We start from the raw sequence: 27,199 nt of genomic DNA on the forward strand, positions 1-27,199 counted from the left end.
ATTGCCCACTTCTCTTTCCTTTTAACAGTCCCATATTTTCCATTAACGTTCCACCGTAAACCAAATGCATTAATACTTTCCAGGCTCTCCTCAAAAGCATCAAGGAGCTTTATACATTGAAACGCTCTGCACCATTAAAACCTGCTTTATTTACACACAACACAAAACTCTGCTCGTAAAAATCTCCGTCCTTCGGATCCAGCGTGGAGAGAAGCCCCTCAACAGCAGCGACAGGAAATTTTATCATCTGGCTTTTCTTCCCTGCAGCTCCCTCTCCTGAAACCGGACCCCCTGTCCACAGATCCACCTCGGAGCCTCCCGCAGCAGCCACACACAACACCCACCCCACGCTCGCTGCGAGCCTCGCTCCGCTCCCCAGCCGCCGCCGCTTTCCTTGTGCCATGGAGCTTTTTTTAAAAAATTTTAATTCCTTCGGCAAAATTAAACCAAACTCCTGAACCTCCGCTGGGATTTCCCTGCGGAGGCTGCACATGAAACTTTCCGGAGCGGGGGGACCCCCGGGCTGGGCAGCGCCGGGGTGGCGGCTCGGAGCGCACCCGGCTCCCCTCAGCGGCCCCGGCACGGACCGTTATGCCCCGGTGCGGCTCCCGCAGCCCCGCTCCCCCCGCGCCCGCACTCACCCACAGCTCCGTGCCCCAGCTCATGGCTCCGCGGGGCGCTGGGGGTGTCGCTGTCCCCTGGCTGTGCCTGCTCGCCCTCGGGAGGGCCGTGCTCGGCGGTGCGAGCGGAGCGGGCGGGACGGGCACTGCTCACCGCCGCTCCCGCCTCATCGCGCCGCAAAATGGCCCGGGCGGCGCGGGGCGGGGGGGCACTGACAGCTCCGGGCTGCGCAGGCGCGGAGCCGCCGCGGCTGGCGCGGGGGGGGGCGGCCCCGCCGGAGGAGCGCAGGCGCGGCCCGGCCGTGAGGGGAGCGGGGCTGTGGGAGAGGGGAGCGGAGGGGAAAGGGGATTGACAGGGAAAGGGGATCGGAGGGGAATGGGGATCAACGGGGAAAGGGGATCGGAGGGGAACGGGGATCGACAGGGAAAGGGGATCCGTGGGGAACGGGGATCGGAGGGGAATGGGGATCAACGGGGAAAGGGGATCGGAGGGGAACGGGGATCAACGGGGAAAAGGGGATCCGTGGGGAACGGGGATCAACAGGGAAAGGGGATCGGAGGGGAACGGGGATCAACGGGGAAAAGGGGTCAATGGGGAACGGGGATCAACGGGGAAAGGTGGACCAGTGGGGAGTTGGGATCACTGGGGAGCGGGGCCATGGGGAAAGAGGATCAGCGGGGAAAAGGGGGTCGACGGGGAGCAGCAGTCAGTGGGGAACGACGGCAGCTGCGGGAGAGGGGATCGCTGGGGAGCGGCAGTGACTGGGGAACGGGATCAGTGGAATAGCAGGGTCAGTGGGGAACGGGCGTCAATGGGCGAGCGGGGATCAATGGGGAATGCGGGTTTCTGTGGAATGGCCATCAGTGGGCAGTGGATCAGTGAGGAACGTGGTTCTCCAGGGAATGGCCATCAGTGGGCAGTGGATCAATGAGGAACGTGGTTCTCCGGGGAATGGCCATCAGTGGGCAGTGGATCAGTGAGGAACGTGGTTCTCCGGGGAATGGCCATCAGTGGAGGAGCGCGGGGGTCAATCGAAAGAGGGAGTTGCTAAGGAATGGGTGCCACACGCAGGGAGGAGGCTCTCCCCACCCTGCTCACAGAATCACCAGCACTGGTACAGAGTGCCCAGAGAAGTGGTGGATGCTCCATTCCTCAAAACATTCATAGCCAGGTTGGACAGGGCTCAGCAATTTGGTATGGTTGAAGAGGTCCCTTTTTACTGCAGGGGGTTGGACTGGATGGCCTTCAGAGGTCCCTTCAAACCCTAACTATGGTATGATTCTGTGCTTTCTAAAGTTTTAGAAGTCCCTTCACTGGATACACTTCAGGACCTCAATGTCCTTTTTCACGTGAGGGACCCAAAATTGAGTGCAGTATTTGAGGTGCCTCACCTGTGCCAGTACACAGGTGGTGATCCCAGCCCCACCCACCCTCAGGTGCCCTTCTCTGCCTCTTACCACCCTCCCCCCCAGCCAGGTGAGGCTGGTTTTGAAACAAATGTTCCTGTTTTGGTCACTTGTAAAGGAGGAGAGGGCCCTAGAAAGGAAGAAATCCCACAGCCTTGAACCCTTGAAGCTGTGTTGTGTGGTTCAGGTTGGACATCAGGAGGAATTTCTTCACAGAAAGGGTGATTAAATATTGTCGTGGGCTGCCCAGAGAGCTGGTGGAGTCACCATCCCTGGAGGTGTTCACGAAAAAACTGGGTGTGGCACCCAATGCCGTGGTCGGGCTGACAGGGTGGGGATTGGTCACAGGTTGGACTCAATGACCTCACAGGTCTTTTCCAACTGAATTAATTCTGTGAACTCACTGCAAGGCCTGACTTCTAACTCAGCTGAGCAGTATATACATCCCTCGCCCCCAAAATAACCCAAATCCAAGAATATTAAATCCACCATCTGTCACCAAAATGCTCAGCAAGCAAGCAGGAAAATAACCAAATTATCTGCCTTTGCATAAATGTGGGTTATTGTAGCAATTACACAGGCCTTGCAGAAAATGGCTCATTTCCTTGCCAGAAAAATATTTATTTTGTGATCCTCTGTCATTTATTTGAGCTGTGTGATTTAGTCTCACTTTGCATTTCTGCTTTTCAGCTACAACAAATGTAAAATGTGCTTTAGACCAATATATTTATTGCTGTATCTATTCATGAGAGATTTTCGTGGGGGAAATAAAAAAGGGAAGCACATTAATTCACCTGAGGTAAAAGGCTTCTGCTCAAAAAGGGTGGGGATGCTTTTGATGTGAGAAGATAAAAATTGACCAGCTGCTACAACAGGCATTATCTCCCCTAGATTAATGCACTTCTTCCACTGATGCTTGGCTCTTACCCTACACGAGGAAGAAAAACACATTAAGCAATTCCAACATTTTGAACAACAATGAAGACAAATGTTAATAACGGAATTGCGTTTATTTTTATCCGAGTTCCATTGATTTGAACATGAGAGGAGAGTGCAGCTCCTCACACAGCTGTCTTTGAAGACACACAACAGCCAGTGCTTTTGTTCATCATTAAAAGTTATTACTTTAAAGGGCTGGCTTCATAACAACTAAGAGACACCCTGTTCAGCTCATTTTAGAATAGTTCTTCCTTCTACTGCCAACATATTTGAATATCCAAGCCTGCCCTGCTGCCTGAAGCACAACCACATCTTCCAAGGGCCTGTAGTTCCCCAGGCTCCCAGACCACCATCTTCAGCCCTACATCCACCAGGACACACTGCAAAACCAGACAGCACTCTTCCATCACCACTTTTTGAGAGCTTAACCTATAAATACTGGCAGAAAAAGAATGTACAGGAACAGAAAGCAGCACTGGTATCATCTGAGCTAAGTTTGTGTGGAATTTCCTTTTGCACAAAGAGCTGGGAGGGGAACAGGGCAAACCTGTTACACCAGCATGGGCAGGGAAACCAGTCCACAGCGAGAGATAGAAATGCTCCACCAGTCCCAGGGAGATAAAGGCCAGAAATACAAGTTTTGTATTTTGATGGTACATTAGAATAAACCATAACAAAAATTATTACAAGTTATCACAATTTCAGTGGACAGAGGCTCAAGTCAAAAACTAAAAAAAAAAATTAGATCTAGATGTTGCAAGAACAGGATTCTCCCCTATTTTTGACTGCTTTTATTGTTTAGCCTGAGACTGTCCAAGGCAGGGACTGCCACTTACATTATTACTTTCAATAGTAGTACCCAAAACAACAGGGCCTGCAGCTTGGCTGGTCCCTAATTAATAATGTAATTAGCAGTGACAGGAGCATTAAGAGCCCTTTATGCCAAAGTTGATGCTGGAAAGCTCAGTGGGTTCCAGTCTCAAAAAATACCTGAAAATTACACTTAGATTATCTAGCACTTCTCCACTGAGTTTGCACAATTCATATCTGAGCAACAGAAGCTGGGTAGGAATTTTCCCTCAGCCAGGCTGAGAACAAGACCATGCAGATCTGCTATCCAGATATGGGCCTATTCCTGTAAATTCTCTGTTTATCTCCCCTGTTGTTATGATTCAGAACACTCCCAGATTCAGCTCCAAAACCCAGCTAGAAGCAATTCCATTTTTAGAAAGCCAGAACTTTGTTTAGGAAACCCCAATCCCCCTTGAAAACAGCCAGATTCACTGCTAAATGATTGAGAAAAAAGTAAATAAATCTCTAAACTACGGTTCAACCGAAACCTTTTTACTCTGTGTTTGTTTACTTATGCAAAGCAAGAAAAATCACAACTCTCAGAGCGTGGACAAGCACTGCCAGCTTCCAGGATGCAGCAGGAAGAGGACGTACCTTTCCCCCCCGAGCTCCCACCCTTACAGCTGCTTCCCTTTGATTCCACAATTCTACCCGAATTATCCACGTCCAAGATAAGGAACGTGGATGTTGCTTGTGACCTCTCATACACTGGGACCGAAACAGCGCCAGGAAAGGAAGGGGACACACCTTTCCTAGAGGCCATCATCATCATCATCATCATCACAGCTGTTTCCTCTCTGCTGTTACATTACTCAGATCACTCAGACACACAACAGGGGACCCGCGGTGCTCTTTAATGCCCCATCAGGGCCCAGAGGGGTCTGATCAAGACCTGATAAACAGCTGATAAGCAATAATGGCCCCGGCCAGCCTCACCTGGGGCCTTGCCCGCGGATCCAGGGGCTGCATTTAAGCTCTGGCCTGAAAGCTCAGTGGCTTTGTCCTGTGTTTTAAGGGGGGTTCCAGTTCCAGCTCAGGTTGTGCCTGGCTGTAGATGCGGTTGGTATGGAGCCAAGCTCACATCTGACCTCACCTTAGACTGCCTTGTCCCTGGGGGCCATCACCAGACCGTGACTGACCTCGGTTACCATCACCCAAACTGCAGATGGACCTCCCAGCTCAGCCTTGCCCCTGTCTCATCGCTGTGAACTCAGCAGATCGCCCCGATTTGGGCTGCCTCCAGCTCTGACCCCGGGCCTGCTCTTCCCTCTTCCCCAGGGATGGATCCTGAGCGGCTCCTGCCCGGCTCTGTGTTATCCTGCTCACCTCCTGCTCCACACCTGTACCCTGGCTCAATAAAGATGTTGTAAATTTGCCATGAAACGGCAATCGGTTCATTCTGTGCTGAGCTGTGCCTGCAGGCTGTTCCTCCATCATGATTTTGTGACACTGCTGATACCTTCCATCCAACATCAGTAATTCTCCATAATACACCTTAAAAACCCACATCCTGTGATGAGTCCTAATTATTTGTTTAATTACAATTAAGGAGTAAAGAAAAAATGTATCTAGGCTGAGAATAACAGCATGTATTGGGAAGAGCAGACTTGCAGCAAAGTGATCTTGTGTGGAAGCTACAACGAAACAAATTGACGTCACAATGAAAATTGTTTTTACAGCTCATTAATGACAGGCAGAAGCTGCTTTCTGTTTTGATAGAGATGTAAATTTACATACAGACATCTTTTAACATATAAATTCTTAGAAAAATGCATAGCCAAAGAAAGTAATCACGTTATAAATTTTATTTTTTGTTCATTTTGTATAGGTAATTGGGGAACTTACAGGTATTACAATATCCTAATTGTTGGTGAAGAAATATCGGAAAAAAAAAAAGATCTTCAGAAAATTTCCATTCTGTTGCATACAAATCCCTGATTGTTAGCAATCATCCTCAGGCTAAAGATGATTTTTCTTCTGAAGGAAGGTTCTGAAGAGAGCTCCCATTCTCAGACTAAAAAAGGCTCTGCAGGTGAACCAAATCTCAGAATTAGGAGGGAAAATTTCTTGACCAGTCAAGCAGTCTTTTTGCCGATATTTATTATCGGCACGATAACAAATTTGTTATTTGTTATCGGCACGACAAGCTGTGCTGCAGCTGTGGTTGCAAACAGCTGTTTCTCAGGAGTCAAAATTCCCCAGATTTCCGAGGTGATCCATGCACAGGATTATAATAATTACAATATTAAAAGAAAACAAACAAACAAAAACCACCAACACCCCCCCCGCAACTCCCCCACCCCCCGCCAAATTCCAAGAAAATATCTAACCGGAGTTTTTTAAAATAAATCATCCGATGTTTGCAGGTCCGTGCTGTGCAAGGGCTGATGCTGCCAGGACATCTAGTGGCACACACACGTACTGCCCAGAGAAAGAACATTGCTAGAAAAACAGATTTTTTTTTTTCATGCTTCCAGATATTTCCTGGTATCAGTCCAGGTTTCTTTGGCTGTTGGTGAGATTTGTCTGTTTGTTTTTTCACCTAAGAATATACAAGGAGGAAATGAAATTGTGGGGAAAAATGTACAGGGACATCTGAATCATCTCTCTAAATAAAGATGGGACATACTACAGAATCTTGATGAAATAAAAGGTCAAGGCCATTGATTTTTCTCTCCCTTTTCACCCTCACTTGCCAGTCCAATTGTTTATCTGTCTCTAGACAACAGAACTTGTACAGCTGTTACTCCACACACTGAAAGGGAAAATCAGAATGTCTGAGTTTTGGGAGCTGAAAACATAAGGCTCCTCACTGAAAAATTAGATTTATTGGCATTGATGGCTTCCCATTGCATAGTCTTTCAATTTTTATAGGTTTTTTAGCAATGTGTCAGCCAAAACCCCATATTAATTGCCTCTATTTGTGTTCACTTTGCTTCTTGTGTTACTCTAATTTTGAGCAACAAGTCATGGAAACCAGGCCCAATCTGCTTTTTGTTTTATTTGTAAATGTGACTACAACTACTAATTTAAATAGCTGCAAAACGAATCCTGTAAAGCAGCAGAAATCCCTTTGTTTGTTACATATTTTTCTGGCTATACTCAAAATCAATACTTTAACCCTGGCTTTAAATAGAAAAGCAATTTTCCTGTTGTTTGGACTACCTGATGTTCAGACGTCTGCTGTTGCCATAGCTCCCAGGAAGAAGCTGGAACTTGCTGGTAGATGCACGGCTGAGCTGGAAACAGCCACTTCACCCCTCCCTGTAAACAACCATCCCACATCTCCCTGTGGACGATGCTGCAGGGCTGAGGTAGGAAGAGCTTCACTCTTTTTTGGTTTTTTTTTTTCTTTTTGGTGTCACCCCACAGAGGCTGGTTTGGGGGAGGCTCAGGGGTTTTTTTTTTTGGAGCCCCATGGCCATGAGGGGACCCAGCACCCATGGGGGACCCCTCAGCCAAAGGGGTGCCGGGGCTGAGGAGGGAGCCAGCACGGCCATGGCCTCACTGAGGGGCTGATCCGGCCTGGGGGGCACCGCGGGGAGCAGCCTGGGGGCAGGGGCAGCCCGGCAGGGCCTGAGGGGGAGAGAAAAGGGCGGGAAGCGCTTTCCCCGTGGGGAAAGGCTGAGGGAGATGGGGGCGTCAGCCTGGCAAAGGCTCTGTGGAGACCTCACAGCACCTGCCAGGCGCTGAAGGGGCTAAACAAGCCGGAGAGGGGCTCTTCGGCAGGAGCTGTAGTGGCGGGACAAGGGGGAGTGTGTTCACGCTGAAAGAGGGAAAATTCAGGCTGAATACTGGGAGGAAATCCTTCCTCGGGAGGGGGGGGTGATGCGCGGGCACAGATCGCTCAGAGAAGGCGAGGCTGCTCCCCGGGAGGCGCTCACGGCCGGGTTGGACGGGTTGGGGGGGCACGCCGGTGCAGCGGGAGGTGTCCCTGCCCGGGCAGGGGGTGGCACCGGCTGCGCCCTCAGCTCCCCCCATCCCCAACCCCTCCATGACTCCCTGACAGGAGCCGGCCCCGCCCGCCGCGCTCACGTGACGCGCCCCGCCCGACACGTGACTGGCCTGACCCGGAAGCGGCGCGCGGGGGACGCTGACGCTGGAACAAAGATGGCGGCCCGCGGCGCTGGGGCCGTGCTGGGGCTGCTGCTGCTGCTGCTGCTGCTCCGCGCGGGCCCGGCCCGCGCCCGCGTCCACCACCTCACCCTCAAAGTAAGGTCTGCGCCGCCCCCGGCCCCGCTGGCTCGGCCCCCGGGTGCCCTGAGGGGAGCGGTGAGGCCGGCCCGGCCCTGCGCACCTCCCGCGGGCCGGGATCGCTCTCCCCACGTCTCTCTCTTCGTTCTGCTGCGTGCCCCGAATTTTCTTTCTCTTCGCTTCTCTCCGAGCTCTGCCCCCGCGCCTCAGCCCGCCCGGGCCCCGCCTTGTTGTGCTTTTGCCGTTCTCCTGCCGCTGCCCGCCTCCCCCAAGTCCCGTCCCGCTCTTTCCGCTCGCTGGCCGCGGGTGAGGCGTGAGGAGGGGGCTCGGAACTGCAGCAGTGGCAGGGCGCAGCCGCTTCCCGTTCCGTTAAAAGCGATGCGATAAGACAGGGCCGAACGTGGGCTGAGGGAGAGGTTTCTGAAGGTGGATTTTGGTCGAGATTCCTTTTCTGCGGTGTCCCGGTCGCTCCGGGGGATGCTTGGCTGCAGCTGCTTTGCCCTAACCCAGCAGCGAGCACAGGCTCAGGACACTGATGCTGGCAGCTTTCTGCTTCGGTTCCATGAGTGCGGGGTGTGCTCTGAAGGAGGGATGCGCTGGGCTGTGCCTGTGTTTGGGAGGAGCTCGCTGTGCAGGGGTGTTGCTGGGGAGTGCTGGAGGTCGGGGGAAGGTGTGCTGTGCCTGCTGTGCTGTGCTGAGCCGCTGCTCAGCCCTGGCACACAGGGGCTCTGCTCTGGGCTGATGCTCTTAACGCTCCTGCAGAGCTCAGGGAGAGCTCTGTCAGTCTTCAGGCTTGGAATTTTGTTTTGGTTGTCAACAGCTGCCATGTTCTGCCAGTAGAAGCATTGGAAGGGGTAATAAAGTGGTGAATAACTCGAGTCCTGCACTGCTGTGCTGTTGTAGGAGTTTAGGGAGAATCCAGGGCTTTGCAGCCTTTGGGGTACAGTGACTGCTGGAGGTGTTCATGTCTTACTTGTGGGAGATTCTCCAGACTGTGCAGTTGTTTAAAGTGCAGCCACACACATATTGTGGTACTGCAGGAGAAGTAAACTTTTCCCTGAAGCAGTCAGTTAGGAGGCTTGTGCTGGTTGCATCATGTTTTGAGAATTTGGGACAGTTGAGCAGTGAAGGATTTCTCCTGAGGTGATTCTTTACTCTTTAGGAGAAAACTTCCCAACTTCCCTCAAGCCAATGTTCTCATCAGCAAACATGGTGGCCTTTAGTCCCTATTAGGGACTGCCTGGATCAATTACTGAATCCTGTTTGGATTTTATTCCTGTCAGAGTGGGGTCTGGGTGTGGTTTTGGAGGTGCTGTGTGCACGTTGCAGCACAGACTTGCTGTGAGGAGTAGCAGTGAGTTAATGCCTCTGCCCACCTGCTTTCCAAACAGCTTCATTGTTAGAGCTTTATTGTCAGAGCAGTCTCTCCCTTCCTCCTTCACCCCCTGCTTTACAGCCTCTCTGTAAACATCAGCCTCCAACAACTGAGTCCTTTCACAGTGAGAGCTCCTGTCTGCTGCTCCTGCTCTGCTTGCAAGTGTGCATTGACACTGAGCCAAGCTAAAGGCCACAGCTTTGTGGGAGTGTTTGATATTAGATTTCCTCAAACAAGCTGTTACTCCTTAGTTCAGAATAGCTTCATTCTTGTGTCTTTGTAATTACTGTGCCAATGTGGAGCTTTTTTGTTGTCAGAAAAACAAGCCACAGTCTGAGCAGCTTCCAGTTCTAAAAATATTTTCTTTATAAAAGTGTACAAAATAGTTTTTTTTAGTAGAGAAATAATTTGCTTGAATTTTGCTGTTAGACTGACCTTGCCAGAGAAGCTCCTCCTTAGCAGCAATTGTTATCAGCTTCATTAGTTTAATGAGATATGTAAAAAACCTGAAACCCCTCAACTAACAAAACCTACCTCCTACAAAAAAAAAAAACCCTACAAAAATTGGAAGTTATAGAAAACCAACAGAAACAATTTTCAGAGGATTCCAGAAGCAGCTGCAGTTGAAATGTTTCTCTTGACCAAGAAGGTTTTTGTCAGATATGGAATTACAGAGAAGGTGCTGGTTTTCTGTGGTTCCTTGTAGATACCTGTGCCTTTTCAGTGTTGATAGGTTTCAGACTTCAGTAGCTCAGGCTGAAAATACCTTTCACAATAATTCACTCAGTCTTACACAAATGATAAGCCTTCCTGTCAGTCTCACAAATAAGAAGATTCTTTCCAGGTAAGGGTCAGCACTCTCTAGTGGAACTTTCACTGCACTGACAGTGTGATCCCAGTTTGGTTTAGGGTAAAATGGTAGAGAAAATTTTTCTGCATATTCTGAGCTACAAAATCATGGATTCTCCTTCCCTGTAACCTTATTCAAATACTGCAGGATCACTTCTTATCCTACAGGAGTGGAAGAACTGGGGAGGATTTTTCTGGAAACAAGCTTTGGGCATTGGTTTGACTGTAAGCTGTTAGTGATGAGTCCCAGATCATCTCAGTAGGGCAGGCTTAACTTTAAATGCATCCTATGTAAATTAAATTAATGTGTGTATTAACAACTTGGATGCTAAAGTACTCACTTGTATGGGTTCACACCTTTGTTGTAAACTTAAATATTTCTGAAGTCAGTGGTTGAGTGATTCTAAACAAAAGCTGGGTTCTTTCAACCCCATTAGTGAGCCCATGTCTTTAGGCTGTCAGTGTGTGGAGCAATTGATGCTCTTGCTGTTGCTTGGTGGCAACTGGTGACAGTGTGTGTGTGGGGGATCATGTAAAGCTGAAGGATTTGTGAACTAAATCTGTAAACTCTAAGCACTCAAATCTGAGATAAAGCCAGGGAGGAAAGTGGTGTGTGGTATATTAATTATCTGCTGGTGGTGGGGAGCATATCAGTAAATGAGCAGAGTAAATCACTTCAGCTGAGCTGAGGGGCTCTTGCAGGTGCTCTGAATTGAGCAGCTGCCCCTGGGCACTTTTGCAAGGTACAAACCCTTGTGTCTGCATGGCCCCGTGTCCCCCTCAGACTCACCCAAATTCTTCTCTGTCCTTTTGGGGTTAAATACATCTGCTGTGCCCTGTGAAGAGCCAGGATGAATTTTCTGCACTGGCTGGGGGGTTGCATGGAGTGCAGTGTGAGGGGCACCAGGTGGGCTCCTGGTTCAAGCACGTTCCATGACCTGGAACCCCAGACAGCAGGGCTCCAATGCTCTGTTAAACACAGCAGCCCCTGGGAGCCCTGTGGCACTTAGCTTTTTTTCCCTCTTCTGAGCATCAAGGGAACCATCAGCTTTTTTTCCCCTCTTCTGAGCATCAAGGGAACCATCTGGTTATTTGCCAGGTTAACTTGATTCTATGAGGGTGATCTTATTACAGCTGGATTACAGGTTAGCTGTGTCAGGATTAGTGTCCTGCTGTTGCAGTGAGGGATGTTTATGAGTCAGGAACGTTTTGTGCAGAGGCGTCAAAATCAATACTGGGGTAGAGGGAGAGAGAGAACTTTTTGTACAGTTCATAGTTCAGTCTTCCAGGGCTGTCTCCAGAACAGTGTGCCTCTAGCAGATGACTTCTCTTTTCAGAGAATTCTGCAATCTGATTATGTTTTCCTAGAAGAAGCAGGAGGAAGAAACGTATTTTCAGGTTTTTTTATTGCCAACTTGTCAAATGAAATTCCATTTTAAATTTGCTTTCTTATTTCTGTTGCCTTGTTTCTGCTTTTCTTCCAATTAATGACCCAGTAGGTCTGAGGGACCAGCTGCAGACGTTGGATGTGACCTTTTGTCATCTGATGTGGCAGCTGTGTGTGACGTCAGCTACTTTTCGTGTGAGGTCCTTCATGGCCTCCTTATTTAAAAAAAAGTTAAAGCTTACTGTACTTGAGCCTTTATCAGCTGAGCAGGGCATGAGAAGAGATCAATTGCTATGGTTTCCTTGCCAGACTGAGAGGAAGGAAATTATTCTGCAGCTAAACTGGGAGTAGAGGAAGGAATTAGATTTTTCCTGCTAGAGAAACTAACCCAAGTAATTCTGGTTTTGGTGTTTATTATCTTCTTATTTTTTATTTATTTTAAGCCAAAAATCATTTGGAGGTATGGGGCTATATATAAAACTTTATTTTCACACATAGTTTTCCAGTGTATTAATGTTTGCCTGTCCAAACACTGACCCTGCCTAATGCAGATGATCTGAGGTGGTGACAGTGCACTTGCTAAACACTTGGCCAAACCCCAGCTCTCGATTAGGCAAGATCCCCAAGGTCTGTTTCCTCTTCAGTCTGTGGCAATGACAGTAGCCACCATTCCAGCAGTAGCTGTCTTGGTGTGTCTGCAGTCACCTGGGGGAATTTGCTGTATGCTGTTTAATCAGTGATGCCAGATGTTCCAATTCTTCCAGAATTTTGCTTGCATATTTCCCAGTAGCATAGCCAGTCAGTCAGCAGAAATGTGTCTGTTTAAAGTTCTTGCTGTTCAGGTTATTGGAAAAGTTGGTCCATTCCAGTGAAATAGCTGGTTACATCTGAAGGTATCCTAAAGAAATTTGCTGTTTACCTAATTAGATATTTTGCATGAATATTCAAGTGTCAGTCACTCACCCTGCTTCCCCTTTGCTGCAGCAGATGACTCTGCATGTGTTTGTAAACTTGCTTTCCTTTCTGACAGGATGATGTGAGGCAGAAAGTGCACCTGAATACCTTTGGCTTCTTCAAGGATGGTTTCATGATAGTGAATGTCAGCAGCCTTTCCCTGAAGCCAGAACCAAGCCCTGATGACATGGACAGTTTATCAGTGAGTTTCTTCCTTTGAAGCCTCCTGTGAAATTGCCCTCCACTTGTCTGAGGTGTCAAATCCAAACTTGTGATGCTGTTGGCTTTGCGTCCCAGCATGAGCCAGTTATGAGGATCTGTGTATTGAGATTTATCCCTGAGCACTCTCCATTCTGCTGTAAGGATGAACCTTTAACTTGTTGGATTCTCTGCTGAACTCAATGCACAGATCTATAACTTACATTGAACATCAATTTCCTAACAGTCCTCTGATAAGTTTTTTCACACTGTGTCGTGTTACTTTGCAATTCAGCTTGTGATCATTGTGTCAGTAGGTTTCCAGAACAGTGACAGTCCTATTTTTAACAGAACTCTAATGTTGTGTTATATAGCACATTATATTGGGGGTTTTAATAGAGATTGTATAACAGATCTGAGTTCTTCCTCTGCTGCACAGTTTCACTTCTTCATTGTTATAAAAGTATTCCACAAGCAAAAGCATGTGGAATGATACTGAAATAAGTTAAAATGTTCAGAGACAGAAGACACTCCAGATTTAGTTTGGGTTTGAATCATGATATCTTTTTTCTTCTTGGATGAGTTTGCTACATTTGAATGTATTTTTCTGCCTAATTTGATGATGAGAAAATACTTGAATTCCACCTTAAATGTAGGTTAACTTGTTTAGAAAGCAGTATTTTTGACTCTTTCATAGTGGTTTGGCTTCACTTTGACAGATTCTTCTCAATTGTCTCATAGGTGGGGTTCAGCTTGGATCGAACAAGGAATGATGGTTTCTCCACTTACCTGGTAAGAGTAAGGGAAGTGAGCTTGCTTTTCTAAGGTGGGACATCTCATAGTCTGCCTGACTCTGGGGATGGCTGGAAGAAACTAAAAATAATATGGGGGGGCTTTAGACATGGTCAGGATGGATTTCCAACTTGCTGGACTAAGAATGGTAACCTCTGCCTGGAGGGGATCATGTCCAGATGTGTTTTGTTCACGTCACCAGGATGAAGAAGTGGATTACTGTATCTTGAAGAAGACTCCAGAGCCAGATGTTTCTGTGGTAATCTTACTTCTGGACATCCGAAATGAAGTGTGAGTAAAGAGTTTGCAAGACGTTTTAAAGTTACTTCTTTCAGTTGAAGATAATGTCACACTTGAGATTTTTTTTAGGGGCTCAGAAAGCTTCTGTGCATGTAGGTTGGTTTTTTTAATGGGGTTACATGACAGTTGAGAGAAGGTGAGTGTAAAACATCTGCAGTATAAAATGGTCCAAGAATTCTTCCTGCATATTGGAGGGTAAAGGGACAGCAGGCAAGAACAACTTACCTTGATTGTGCTGAATGAGCTTAATGAGCTTTGATGTCTTGAGTCACTTTTGCACTCAATATGCAATTTTATTGTATGTCTTGAATTATCTTTTATTATGGAAGTACCTTCAAATCTGCATTGCTTTCTTTTGCAAGAGTTCATGTGTGGTAACAAAGTTTCTAGTGAGACTCTGCTTTCCAAAGCTGAAGAAACTTAATTTTCTTCATCAGCTCTTGTATTTCATCTAGAGGTAGAGTGTGACTTTTCCCACACTGATCAGTTCTGCTGTGAGTCATGATCTGGTTCTTGCCTGTTCTTTGTGGTACAGAAAACAAGTCAAGACAAGTTGATTTTCCTTTATTGGGTATATGTCTGTGACAGGCTCTTTAAAAATGTTGGTTTACTTTCATTTTGTAATAAAACCTCTTTGTTTCTTTAGTGTGAAAGTACGGTTCTCTTCAGAAGCTGCTTCTTTGTTACCTAAAATTTTATTTGTATCTGAGGAAAATGGTACTGCCTTAAATACCAAGCTGCTAAAAACTTCTGAACTGAGCAATGATTCTGATAAAAATCCTCCAAAGACCAATGAAAATACAAATGACAAAGGTAAGCCAGCTGAACCTGACCTGTGTGTGCTCTCACTGCTGATTCCTCATTGCTGTGCATCCAGCACTGAGTTGTGGTCACATTCTGGGGTCCCCTGGGTCAAGAACTTCATGTACATCCTGTTCAAACCTGTGCACAGAGCTGTGGGGCTTGAGTCTCCTGCTCAGTGATTTGTGTTCACCAGCCCTGTTGATCCATCAGAGAGACAATCAGTGTTGGAGACCTTCAGTGCCTCTGAGGAGGGGTTAACAACTTGGTTGGTTTTTGTCTGCCAAAAAGATGGCCTCTAACAACTAGTTGAAGAAAAAAGTTAGGAGGACAATGGTTTCAAGCAATTTTTAGTAGTGGCACACAATGTCTCTTTCCCTTTATTAAGTCTTGGATGTCTCAGATGGGATGTTAGGACAGAAAATAAATAAAATAAATAAGATACCTTTCTTAAATAGGTATTCCAGTATTGTAGCTAATAATTTGTGCAATCCAATCTCCATATTTTGTGGTTTTAAATGCTTGACAAAGTAAAACCAGGGCCAGCATGATACAATTGACACCAGGTGTGCTTTGAATTAGAAGTTGGATTTGTCTTCACAAGTCCTTTCCAGCCAACATTTGTATGAGCCTGTCTGTCTAAAGAGTTGAACTCCTGTCACTTAGAAACTATGGGGAGGAAAGAGTAATTGTACCAGTAATCTTGCTAGGAGGCACAAGCCTTTGTCTGGCTTCCAGACCAGCAGGCAAAATAATTTTATAATCTCAGCTCTAATGGGATTAGCTCATGTTATCCCTTCCTGGCAGAGTTTAGACCTCAGATCAGACTGCTGAGCAGTCTGATCTGGAGTAGTCTGAGTCTGTCTTGGCCTGTCACATTCACAAGGTGTGATACCATTCAAAAGCTTGGACAGCTGTTGTAAGGAGTCAAGAAGCAAGGGTGGATGGCACTGGAGAGAAGGGATCTGACAGCTGTAGTTTTGCTTTCTCTGGTTGTTGTAGGTAAAAATGTGTAGCATGATTGTGGGCAGTGCACTGAGGTGTGGGAGCCAAAAGCAAAGCTCAAGTCTTGAACTTTTGCTCCCTCCTAGAAAGGAATGACCTAATGTTTGAAAAGCTTCTTATAGGAGTGCAGTCAAAGTGTGAACTTGACATGCTGCTCTGCTGAAGACTCCTGTCACCTCAAGTTCAGAGGAAATGCTGACCTGCCAGGTCACCTGTGCTTTTGTGTTTTGTTGTTTGTATTTTTACTGGGAGCTTAGTGGAAAGCTGTGAATTTATTCCTGGCCATGTATTAATGCTCAGATTTATATTTGTCAGTGAGATTAATAATACTCAGTCATAACATAAAAAGTCAGAACTGTAGCTTGCATCTGGTTTAGGTCACCTGCCTCTGGTCACACTGACCAGAGAGGTTGGAAAGATTTCTGGGGTAGACTTTTGTAGGAGGTGTAAGAATAGAGAATCTTATCCTGGCATTTGAGGATGCATTCAGAATGAATGCTGGCTGTGGGCAGAGTCCTCTGAGAGTAAGGAGAGACTGGGAAAGCATCTCTGTCAATGATTAGCTGGGAAACTGCCACGCAGACAAGTGTAGGAAGATGTGAGTAAGGTATTGACAACGTGGTGCTTTCTGAGGATGTCTAAATGCAAACACTAAATGCACTATTAATACTTTTATCTCTAGATAAGAAGCCCAAACGAAGTACAACATCCTCCCAGGTAAGAAACTATCTGGAGTTTTCTTTCACAAAGAGCCTGGGGGGAAATTCCAGTATAATCATACAGAAAAGTGGAGAGTATTTGCTGTTGTTCTCAGCATCCACTATAAACATATAGAAGGCAAATTTGATTGTCTGGTTGATGTAGCCAAATGTTTTAGTTACCTGCTTAAGGAAATCTAAAGGTCTCTTTCTCTTTTCCCAGAACATGGTAGAACAAGAACATCCTGTACGCCATGTCAAAAGAACTTTTTCTTTTCAGGTAGGGTGTCTGCCATGTCTAAACTCAGTTCCTTCACTGTCCTACTTTGGAAAAGTGAAAGTCTAGGATATGGATGTCTCTCTGATAGCAGGAGTTTGCCTGAAAATTTACTGAGCTAAGCATCAGTGATAGGAATCTTTCTTTATAAGTTGTGGGAGCTGCTTTCAAATTGACTTTGTTGTGATGCTGTTCTGAATATCACAGTTCGTGAGCCTCAGCATATTAAATTTTACTGTGATAGTAGTGCAGATTGCTGATAACAAATAGCTGTGTCCTGACTGACTCAAGGGGAAGATCCTGTATATGAAGCCAGATTAATGCTTTGTTTGAACACCCTGGTTCACTTGTGATGGTTGGTTACTACAAACACATTTGAAATTCTTTTATCTGACACAGATCTCATTTCCAGAGCTATCACAATTTGCATAGTTGGGGGAGGAACTGAAAAGCTGCAGGGCAGGTATAATAAAAATTTTATGCTTTGCCATGTCAAATATGTTACTTGTAGTTATCTTTTCTCTGTGGGGAACTGAGTTAAGCACTGACACTTAACAGGCTTGGATTACCAGAGTGCATAATCCTAGATAGTGCAATGATTTTGCATCTGGAGTTCTGTTGAAACTTCCAGATGTGCTGCTATCCTCAGAACAGTCTGCTGAAGGGAACCAAGTGACCTCAAATGACTGACTTCTTTCATGCTTCAGTAGAGATGACTTCCTACCAGGGCAACCCTGTTGTGAATGAGAAGAATGCTGACTTCTCTATTCCTTATTTTCAGTTCTTTTTTAACATCACCTCGGATAAACAAGAAGGTCTCTACAGCCTGTATTTCCATAAGTGTGTTGGCAAGAAAGGGCCAGCTAATGATCAGCTGCTGTTTAGTCTTGATGTGAGTATGGCTTCTAAAGGATAATTAACTTGTTAGCTTAGACTGCAACATCCAGCTTCCAGCTCCAACTTGTAACCAAGCACACGCTGCACATGAGTGCACATATGGGGTGGGAAGTGATTCACAGTTGTGTGCCAGTCTCTGCAGTGGCATTTCTGAAAGAAGTGACTACTGTAAAAATAATTAAAATACTGTTTTTGCAGAAATGCCTGAAAATCTGAAGGCTGAATGTGGGCTGGGTTCAGTCTACACAGTTGTGACCTGATGCTGTAATGAGATGGGAGCTACAACAGCTGCTTGTGTTCTGCTGCACTCAAAAGTCACATTTCTCTTTACATGATTGCAGATATTAAGGCTGTTGCTGCAATGTAAATTGTTGGTATTTGAATTCAGTGTTTTTGCTTTTTCTGGCCTAATTAAAGATGTGTTTTTATGGTGTTAGATACACATCCTAAAGGCAATATGTTCTAGCAAATGCCTCATCTCTTTTGATGTACAAGGGTTTGGTCCTGTATGGTTTTGGTTGTTATCAGAGCTTGGGTTTTCCCTTTTTTCCCTTTCCTGTGCTCATGCTGGTGTATAATGAGCTGGTCTGGTATGAATCCTCTCACTGCCTGAGCCACATCAATCCCTAAAGTGCTTTTTACGTGTTTGTGTTAATGCTGTTGCAAGGGAACACGGAGGTGATAAAACTCAGCAGCCCTAACTTGACTCAGACTACTTCAGAGCTGCTTCTGAAGTCATAGGTTTAGAAGAGCAGCTTTCCTGAATTGCTGTGTGGGTCACTTTGACCCACTGAAGAAATTGGAAAGAGAACAAAATGTGGATGATTGATCTGCTGGGGTGTACTTAGAGATGCAGGACAGCTTCAGTGCTTCAAACCAGACTCAATGTGTTGTTTTATTGAAGTCCTAGCACATATGACTAAGCCACTTAGGGATATAAATAGAATGCAAAATAATGCTTCTGCTTTCTCAGTCACAGGAAAATAGGGTGGCAGCCCATTGTAGATATTGTTTCTGAATCAAAGGTGGGCAAATTGTGACGTTTGCTAGAGAGAACAACTGTTCTTTGGGAAAATTACCTTTCTGAATTATGTTGTGTAACTGAAGCATTGTTTTCCAAGGGCATTATTCGGGTGGGAATAGTTTTGCAAAGTGTTTTGAGAGTCTTGAGGATGAAGAGTAGGTTTTGGGTTTTTTTTCTCTGAGACTCGTAAGTCACCCCTTCAGAAAAGCACATGTTAAATGAGTGAATTTGATTGCAAAATGTAATTGTTAACTCGGTACTTTGACAAACTGATTTTTTTTTCCAACGGTGCATGTAACACACCTTTAATATTCAGATAGATATTACGGAAAAGAATCCTGAAAGCTACCTCTCAGCAGGTGAAATCCCTCTGCCAAAACTTTACATTTCCATGGCTCTCTTCTTTTTCCTGTCTGGGACTGTATGGATCCACATACTTCGTAAACGCAGGTAAGTTCAGTGTCTGTGACAAGTAGGGGCCTACCTTGGTTTTTATTTTTCATTCCTCTTCTTGTAATGCCCAATTCACAGTCAGATTTGATCATCTCAAACTCCAAATCTGGCTCAGATTTGTATACTTAATACACATAGTTTATATTTAAAAACTGCTTCAGTCAGTATTATTGTTACAGACTGTCATTCTAAAATTCCCAAATCTGATGTTGAAAGTTCTTCAGGTAGTGTACATATTATGGCAAAAAATAGACAGGAAGTTCCTGTAATTGATGTCAAAAAGAGATGACTTTGAAAATAAATAATGAAAAAAAATTCATCACTGTTCTTCATTTGGGAAATTGCAGTTTATGGCAGTAGAGAGCCATAAATATCTTGATAGTGGTTTGAACTATGTTTAGCAAATTTTCTAACAGTTAAGAGATAAATATTTATATATATATGTGGGATATTCTTATTAGTTAATAATTTCAGTTATCCCAAGCAGTAAAAATCAGGGGTTTAGAACATGAAGTTGAAATATTGCTCAGGATGTGGCAGAAACTTGGACTGCAACATTAAGGGGAATCTTTACACTGATGGTCAGCTCAGCCTGCAGGCAACTGCTTGACACTTACAGGTTTTAAAGAAATATCCTTGGAAACGGAAATTTTTACTGCTGCCTTCTAAGTAATGCTCTTCCTTTTTTTTCTTCTTCCCAGAAATGATGTCTTTAAGATCCACTGGCTCATGGCAGCCCTTCCTTTCACCAAATCCTTGTCTTTAGTCTTCCATGCGGTGAGTACAGCATCTCTGCCTGAAGTTGTTCAGCTAGGAAAGTTTGAGCATGGAATCCAGGACTTGCTGTTAGAGAAATCTGCTTTGGAGGGAGCACATTGGGAGGGAGAACTGGTCTTAATACTGAAGCATTAGAATTGAACTGCAGCTCTTTGGTGGAAGTGTTTGTTTTCATCAGCAAATTCTGACTTTAAATACAATTGAGATCATGGTCTGAAGTGTTGAAGCAGCAAGGTTGGGGGTTGAATGAATTCCACAAATTTCAATGTTTTGGCCATCTGCAGTGGGCCTGAAAGCTTGGGCTGTGCTGCTGCTTCAGCTCCAGGACTGGCAGTAAATATTAATAAATGAAAACCTCGTTTGTAAAATTCAAGGGCAAGGAGGTATTATGGTGTATGGCAACATACCTCACCTTGTCATCTCTGAGACTTTCCATAGATAATGACTCTGTTGAATTGTGTTGACTTCCACTGCAAATATCTCATGAACACAGGTAATGGCAAGCATTTAATCCTTCAGTGTTTGTGCCTGCCATGATCTTCACCTTCATGCCCATGGTGTTATACCTGCTACAAATATTTTTGGAGTCTAATGATGTGAATCTGGCTTCCAGTGAAAATGAAACTAGGAAGCCTCTAGTCACCTAAAGCAACTGAACCTGAAAAATGAATGAAAAAATAGGTTCCAACTGCAGTTGTTTCACTGTAGTTAAGCAGGGGAGTTGTGTGGGAAGGATGTAGATTGTACAAGATACATCCACTAGCACTTGGGAAATAGAGCAAATGGAAATTATCTCATTGTTGCTAAACAAAAGTAGAATGTGTTGGGAGGAAGTGCTCTCTGAATGTGACAGAGCTGGGTTTGTACACACTGACTGGAAAGTGAAACTGGCAGTGGATGTGGAGCAGACCTGTTTTTAGAGGGTGGGGTGTCAAAAGCAGCTTGTGAAGTGCTGTATTTTCTGCTTCCAGATCGACTATCACTACATCTCTTCTCAGGGATTCCCCATCGAGGGCTGGGCTGTTGTTTATTACATCACTCACCTGTAAGTATGTCAGAAGATTGATGTGATAGATTCAAATTGCCACTAGGGCTGTCTCCCTCCTGTAGAGAGTGGGAAATCTTTGTTCTCATGCAGACCACAGTACCACAGACTCCGCAATCAGCCCCGTGTGAAGGGGGGAGCTCCACTTAGAGAGGGCAGCTGCAGAGAATTGGCACTTCTGTGGGTGGAGGAGTAAAAGGATAACAAATGCTTTACTTTTCTTTGTTCACACTAATATTCAAGTATCTAATTTGCTCCTGGTGTGAATGGTAAGTGGATACAGCTGGCAGTATTTGCTGCTGTTCACAATGGTGAATGGATGACTCCCCAAGGAAAAGATTGCATATATTGTGAATGAAGCCTAATATTGCTCTGTGATATAGAGTTGTAGTGAGTACATCTGCTTCACTATTGTGGGATGGATAAGTGCTTGCCAAAATTATGGATAGGGAAGCATTTGTTTGGGTTTGTGGCTTTATTGGCAGTGGGAGAAACCTGGGCAGAAGAGGAAGCGTGATAAAATAAAATAGTCTCTCACTGCAGTGTCTGTTTCTCTTCCAGACTGAAGGGAGCTCTTCTGTTCATCACTATTGCCCTCATTGGCACGGGCTGGGCTTTCATTAAACACATCCTGTCAGATAAAGACAAAAAAATTTTCATGATTGTCATCCCACTTCAGGTGAGGACTGAGCTGTGCTCATACTTGCTGTCTTGTGGGAGAGCTGCTTGTGCAAACTGGAAAAGGCTGTGAAAGCTTCACACAGTACCATGTAGTTCTTGCTTGTATGAGCCTGGTGGCAATTTCCTAGGCCAGAAGTTACTGTAGTTCTCTCAATTTTTCTCCCATATTGAGCATGAGATAATAGTGGCCAAGCAGTTTCAGCAAATAAAAACTGGCTGTAAGGAGTGGGACAAAACTTGGGCTGGAAATTCAGTGCTGAATAAGTAGAGGAAATGAATTAAAGTCGTCACTGCTGAAATGCTTGCTGAATGTCTTAATGAAATAAAAAATGAGAAAAACAAGACTTGTAGGCCTGTTGGGTCTCAGGGAAATATTCCCAGTGGTTCAGAGTGCTCAGTGCTGGTCTCCTACTTGAACTGAAGTACATAAGAGAACAGCACTTCTGTTTGTTGTTTTATGTAGAAGAGATTTTCTGCCTTTCCAGATGCAAGCCCTTAGCAGAAATATATATAATTAGTGTTTGAGGCTCTTACAGAGCTCAGGTGTGGAGTACAAAAGATGGTAAATGGCCAGTCTGAATTACTGGCTTAATTTAGAATTACATATTTTCCCTACTGGCTGTATGTGTCACACAGTCCTGTGTCTATGTTTCAATAAGTAAATTTTGCTCCTTCTTATCTCAATTGATGCAGTAGATTAAGCACAGTATATAGCTAAATAACTACTTTCTGAATGTCAGCAGGAATAAGTTCCCATCACTTTTATTTCTGTCAATCTTATGAAGATGCTGCTGAACATGTGACTTTTGGATGTAGAGCTGCAGGAAAATTACTGATGTTACTTTTGCTGAATTGGCAGCCCACCTGTAGTGGCTCCTTGGGCAGTTTCTAAACCAGAACCATGTCCTGTTGTGTAGGTACTGGCAAACGTGGCCTACATTATCATAGAGTCAACAGAGGAGGGGACAACTGAGTATGGACTGTGGAAAGAAATCCTTTTCCTGGTGGACTTGCTGTGCTGTGGAGCCATCCTGTTCCCAGTGGTATGGTGAGTTGCTGGATGTGAAAAACATGTGATTGAAAGGACATGGACAGCTCTGCCAAAGCAAAAGAGCTCTGTGGTCCTGTGGAGTCAGGCATTCTGTTAACTTTGATATCAGCCTTAACATTTCAGTCTAGTGCTGTGGAAGATGCTCCTTTTGGGGATGTTAGGGTGGGGATAAGGGAAGGTGGGTGGCAGTTTGAATGTGGCCAGCACTGTGCAGACTGTAGGTGCTTTTGAGACTTGGAATTTTGCAGAAGTGTTGACTCTAAGTTGAAAAATGGGATTTGACTTCACTGACTGAGGTTAGATACTTGACTGCTAAATTTCAAAACAGTGCTGCTTCTAAGATCAGGGCTGCCTTCAAGCAGAGTAGCTGCATGTTTATTTGACTGTTTATAAGAAATAATCCCACAGGGAGCATTTCCCCGCCCTTCCTTCCACTCTACTTGGCAGGGAATAATGTTGGTTATATAAAACTCAACCAAAACACAGATAATTCAGATAAACACTATTGTTGCTGCTTGCCAGTTAGCCAGAACATTTATCTTCTAAATGCATTTTGTCTTAATTGGATAAACAGCTGGGTTTAAAGGAGGATATCAAGGAGCTTCTGGCTCCTTGCTTAGTAAACACAGAATATTCCTCTTTTTCTCCAGCATCTCCATTATTTTTTTCTGAAATGCAGATTACATAAATGTCTGGTAACATGTCATTGCTCTAGAGTGTAACTCTTGAGTTTTTCAGAGGTGTGGCTCAGTAGATGGAAATAAGCTTCAGCTTGACTTGTGAAGGTGGGTTTCAGCTGGCCTTCTTTTCCCCTACACACTCCTGGTGGCCTTCTGCCAAGGCTGGGAGATCTCTTCCAAGAAATTTGCACTACCCACTTGTCCTTCCCCTTGCTCCAATCAAAATGCTCCAGCTCTGAGGTTGAGGAGCATTTGGCAATGGTAAATAAAAGCTGAGGAATAATAACTCCAATTGCAGAGGGACTCAATCTCCTATAATAAAGGTGGCTTCTGCAGTCACAGTTCTTGCTACCTGATGCTGGTGTTGCTTCAAAACTTATTTCCATAAAGGAATTGTATCTGAAGAACAAATGTGAGCTGACTTGTGACTGTTTATGGTTTGCAACCAGTGTTCCTGCATTGCCAGGGTGCCAACATAAACTGGCAGTGAAGCTCCTGACATAAAATCCTGCCTCTTTTTCCTCTGGATAGTGTCACTGCAGCTGGTGGAATGACTCATGTGAGCAAGGTGACTAAGACTTGGCCTCTGAATTTACATTCCTGCAGGGTAGTTTCTGTTACATAAGTTGCCTATGTAGATATGTAAGCTGTAATCAACTATTTAATGAAAAGACCTTAAAAGAGCAGTAAGATGCCAAACGCTTGGCAGTGCTCTGAAGAGTAGCTCAGCTTAATTGTACAAGTGGAAAGCATTATGCTGGAAAATGCCCCAGTTTCTCACTCTGCTCCCTCCCACAAAGCCTTCTGTAGGCTGAAGTAGGTTTTAGCAATCTGCTTTCTTAATCCCAAGGAAATAGAGGTACTTGAGCTGACTGCCTGAGCTGGGGGCATGAGGGTGAAGTGTGTGCAGTGCTAAGCACAGTTAATTATGAGCATACTCCAGCCATAAAAAGCTAACAAAACTTGTCAGTGATCTAGAGGACTGCTGTGAAAAGGGAGTGTAAAACCTGTCATTAATCTATTCTTTATTTTTCAGGTCAATAAGACATTTGCAAGAGGCTTCAGCAACAGATGGGAAAGGCAAGTAATCTGTAGTCTTTTTCCTCTTTTATGCTACATGTTCTAATGCCAGAATTTCAAACATCTGATGCAAAAACCAAACTAAGGCTATACATCTACACTGTATTAGTGTCCCTCTGCTTTTCTCAGTGGGCTCATGGGAATAACTTTTGGAAAATGACCTTTTTCTTGTATTGCTTTAATTAGCAGAACTGCAGTGTATAACCCATTCTCTGCTACTTGCACAGCTCTCGGTGCTCAAGCTAGACATGACATCTAGAGCAAATCATCTTGACAGATTTGCCATTTTTTCCTCACTTGAGTGTTCAGAAACAGAACTAGAAATGAATTCCAGAATTGCTGACTATTAGCCCAAATAGACCCACTTATTTCAATTTCTGCAGAAATGTATTCCTGACAGAATAGAGGGAAATAAACCTCATTATGAAAGAAAACATAGCTTAGCATTCAGTGTAGCACAGTTCCTGACTTGTCCATGTTTGTGCAGCAGCTCCAAGGGCTGCCTGTGGAAAGTGGAGTTTTGTTTATTGTAGCACTGAAAAGGAGCTGATGGATGGAAGGCCAAGCATGGCTGCTGTAGATTGTGCTTTTCCTGCCTTATCTGCTCTTTTCTTCTGGATTAGTTCCTTGGGTACAAGCTGTGGAGCACAGAACTGGCTTCCTTGGAAGCAGGCAGCCTTTTCCATCTTCTGTCATTCAGTGGTTTACTCTTCAAAGCTTCGTTTGTAGAAGGTCATTTGTTGGCAACAGCCTTTTAACTTCAGTCTCATCCTTCAGCTCTTGGCTCTCCTTTCTGGAATTCTGTAGCCAGGTCTGGATACTTCTTCCAGCCTTTTCCTTGGCTTTCACAGGCATTTCTGCACTTCACTGCTGATTGTAGGTGAAATGTAAGGTTGGGTACTGAACTTAGTTCTGTGCAGACCATACATGAGTTCATTTTTTGCCATCTGTTAAATTTAAACAATATTTATGATGAGCCAAGCATGCTGTCTTGATGTTCCAAGCTGTTAAAAAAGCCATCAGACAACAGCCCTACAAGTTACCTACCCCAAACCTAATGGTGGAAAATTACAAATTTCTAATAGAAACAAATGTTAAAAAGAGTAGTTATCAAAGTGTAATATAAATGTTATTGGTTGCTTTCTTATCAGTGTATTCAGTTGGGTTCAGTGACATTTACTGATGGATTTTTTACCTTGTCCACTGAACATATGTTCTGGAGTATTTGTGCTCTTACCTTTAAAAAGTCCTGACAAGTTCAGATTTCCTTGAAGCAGTCTTTCTTCTGAACCAAGGACTTCACATATATCAGGCCTGGTTCTTAGCTGGGTGGCCATGGATCTGTCTGTCCTGGTGGTGAGCATACAGCAATTAATGCACATAATTGAGACAGAAACCCTTCAGATCTGCGTGGCCCCATGTGATCCCCCTGTACCTACCTCGGTTCTTATCACAAGATGGTGCTGTGGAGTTTGATAAACCTCAGACATGCTGAGAAGTGGTGAGGTGGCCATAGCAGGGATGTTCAGATAGGGACAGCAGACAGGCTGAGCCTCATACCAGGTGAAATCCAGATCTGAGTAAATCCAGGCAGTTCTATAGGATGAAAAAATGTGGAAGGAGAAAAATGGTAATTTGAGAGGAACTGGCTGTGTCTTTACAGCTAGTCAGAGCAGTAGCACTTGAGGTCTGGTTTAGTCCTGTGGTTTGTGTTCTTCTCCATGGGTGATGATGCTCTTTGTCCTGAATGTTGCTTGTGAATCACCTACTGCTGTTGCCAGCTTTACCTACTGCTGTTGCCGTCTGGTTGTGCAGATCCTGCAAGTTCAGTAACTGTGTATTCAGGGGGACTTAGCAACTCTGTTATGCTACACTGATAATAGAAGAATAGCTAAGGAATAGATTTTCAGGGAAAACATTGCACAGGCTGAGAGCAGATTGTGGCTGCAGTGCAGGGACTCACTTGTGAAACACAATCTGGTTGGGCTATTTAGAGGCTGTTGATAGGAGCCCACGGGGAGCAAGTGAATGGCAATGTGATGCCAGAAGCAAAATTTACCCAGTGCTGTCATGCTGCTAGGGTGTCTGAGAAAACCAAAAGTGATTTGGTTGCACTGTAAAAAAGTGAAATCATTCATGTTAGGCTTATCAATGAATTCCCTTCACTAGAACATGCTCTGTAAGCTTCCTTTGGAGGCCCTGTTCTTCTGAGGGGCTGCTCCATGTCTCAGCCTCTCATGGGAAGAAAAAATAGAACCATTGCTTGCTATTAAATCATGAGCATTTTTCCCCCTGCAGTTAAAGGCAGTTTTCTCATGGAGTAGTAAAAATTACTGGATTTCCTCATGATGCAGATTAAGTGTCAGCTCATGGTTAGAGCTGGCTGGATTGTGTGCAGGCTCTGCTAGCTGGGCTGCTTCTGGCCTGCTGGGATTTATTGTCTAGTCAAGGGCTGCTTTCCCTCTTCTCTCACACAGACTTCATTAACTTCTAGGATGTTTTGGGGAATTACATACTAGACATTCAATAGCTGCATTTCCTGCCACTGAGTCTTCTGGTGATGTCCTTGCTGGTGACAAACACCTAAGGAATTTTTTTTTTCTTGCTTGTATATGTTAGGACTAACAACTCCAGGACTTTATGGCTCAGTATCCTGGTGGTGTTTCCTGTTTCTCATGTTCTCTTCCAGGTGCTTCTCCACCTGTTTGTTAGGTAGCAGTCTCCTGGGTCAGGTGGCAGCCATGACTGGAGTGTGACTGGATTAGGAACAAAGCAGATTTGGATTTACCAGACCTTTAGTCTGGGCTTGTCATAGACCATTGTTTTAGCAACATACAATTAATAAAAAAGCCTGTTATAAGTG

At 44.9% G+C, this 27,199-nt stretch overlaps 2 protein-coding genes and 1 long non-coding RNA gene across 7 annotated transcripts in view; 1 reads left to right on the forward strand and 2 right to left on the reverse strand.

The window, feature by feature from the left end:
- FNBP1 (formin binding protein 1) overlaps positions 1 to 830 on the reverse strand; it is an 89,134-nt gene extending 88,304 nt beyond the window's left edge. Inside the window, exon 1 of the mRNA XM_064393325.1 lies at positions 642 to 830. Within this exon, the coding sequence (XP_064249395.1) occupies positions 642 to 665 (24 nt within the window). The 5' untranslated portion in view covers positions 666 to 830. The remainder of the gene's footprint in view (positions 1 to 641) is intronic.
- A 4,875-nt stretch (positions 831 to 5,705) lies between these two features.
- LOC135283233 (uncharacterized) lies at positions 5,706 to 8,017 on the reverse strand. 3 transcript variants are annotated; one of them, XR_010349072.1, is made up of 3 exons: positions 7,889 to 8,017; positions 6,149 to 7,082; positions 5,706 to 5,844 (listed from the first exon to the last, which is right to left on the reverse strand). It is a non-coding gene; the product is annotated as an uncharacterized LOC135283233 (long non-coding RNA). The 3 variants fall into 3 exon arrangements; XR_010349073.1 differs by having other exon boundaries at positions 7,854 to 7,891; XR_010349074.1 differs by lacking the exon at positions 7,889 to 8,017 and having other exon boundaries at positions 6,149 to 6,360; positions 6,984 to 7,830.
- Positions 7,002 to 27,199, forward strand: part of GPR107 (G protein-coupled receptor 107) — a 37,872-nt gene continuing 17,674 nt past the window's right edge. Inside the window, exons 1-14 of one of the 3 annotated variants that reach the window (XM_064393815.1) lie at positions 7,002 to 7,132; positions 12,654 to 12,779; positions 13,517 to 13,567; positions 13,770 to 13,858; positions 14,514 to 14,680; positions 16,356 to 16,390; positions 16,595 to 16,651; positions 17,430 to 17,540; positions 18,886 to 19,019; positions 19,724 to 19,799; positions 20,771 to 20,844; positions 21,406 to 21,523; positions 22,443 to 22,573; positions 24,293 to 24,336. In XM_064393815.1, coding sequence (XP_064249885.1) covers positions 12,711 to 12,779; positions 13,517 to 13,567; positions 13,770 to 13,858; positions 14,514 to 14,680; positions 16,356 to 16,390; positions 16,595 to 16,651; positions 17,430 to 17,540; positions 18,886 to 19,019; positions 19,724 to 19,799; positions 20,771 to 20,844; positions 21,406 to 21,523; positions 22,443 to 22,573; positions 24,293 to 24,336 — 1,156 coding nt within the window. In that variant the 5' untranslated portion in view covers positions 7,002 to 7,132; positions 12,654 to 12,710. Of the gene's footprint in view, positions 7,133 to 7,871; positions 8,036 to 12,653; positions 12,780 to 13,516; positions 13,568 to 13,769; positions 13,859 to 14,513; positions 14,681 to 16,355; positions 16,391 to 16,594; positions 16,652 to 17,429; positions 17,541 to 18,885; positions 19,020 to 19,723; positions 19,800 to 20,770; positions 20,845 to 21,405; positions 21,524 to 22,442; positions 22,574 to 24,292; positions 24,337 to 27,199 lie in introns of those variants that run through there. The other 2 variants (XM_064393814.1, XM_064393816.1) reach the window with 2 other exon arrangements.

The sequence above is a fragment of the Passer domesticus genome, chromosome 18 (genome assembly GCF_036417665.1).
Source record: "Passer domesticus isolate bPasDom1 chromosome 18, bPasDom1.hap1, whole genome shotgun sequence".
Classification (NCBI taxonomy): Eukaryota; Metazoa; Chordata; class Aves; order Passeriformes; family Passeridae; genus Passer; species Passer domesticus.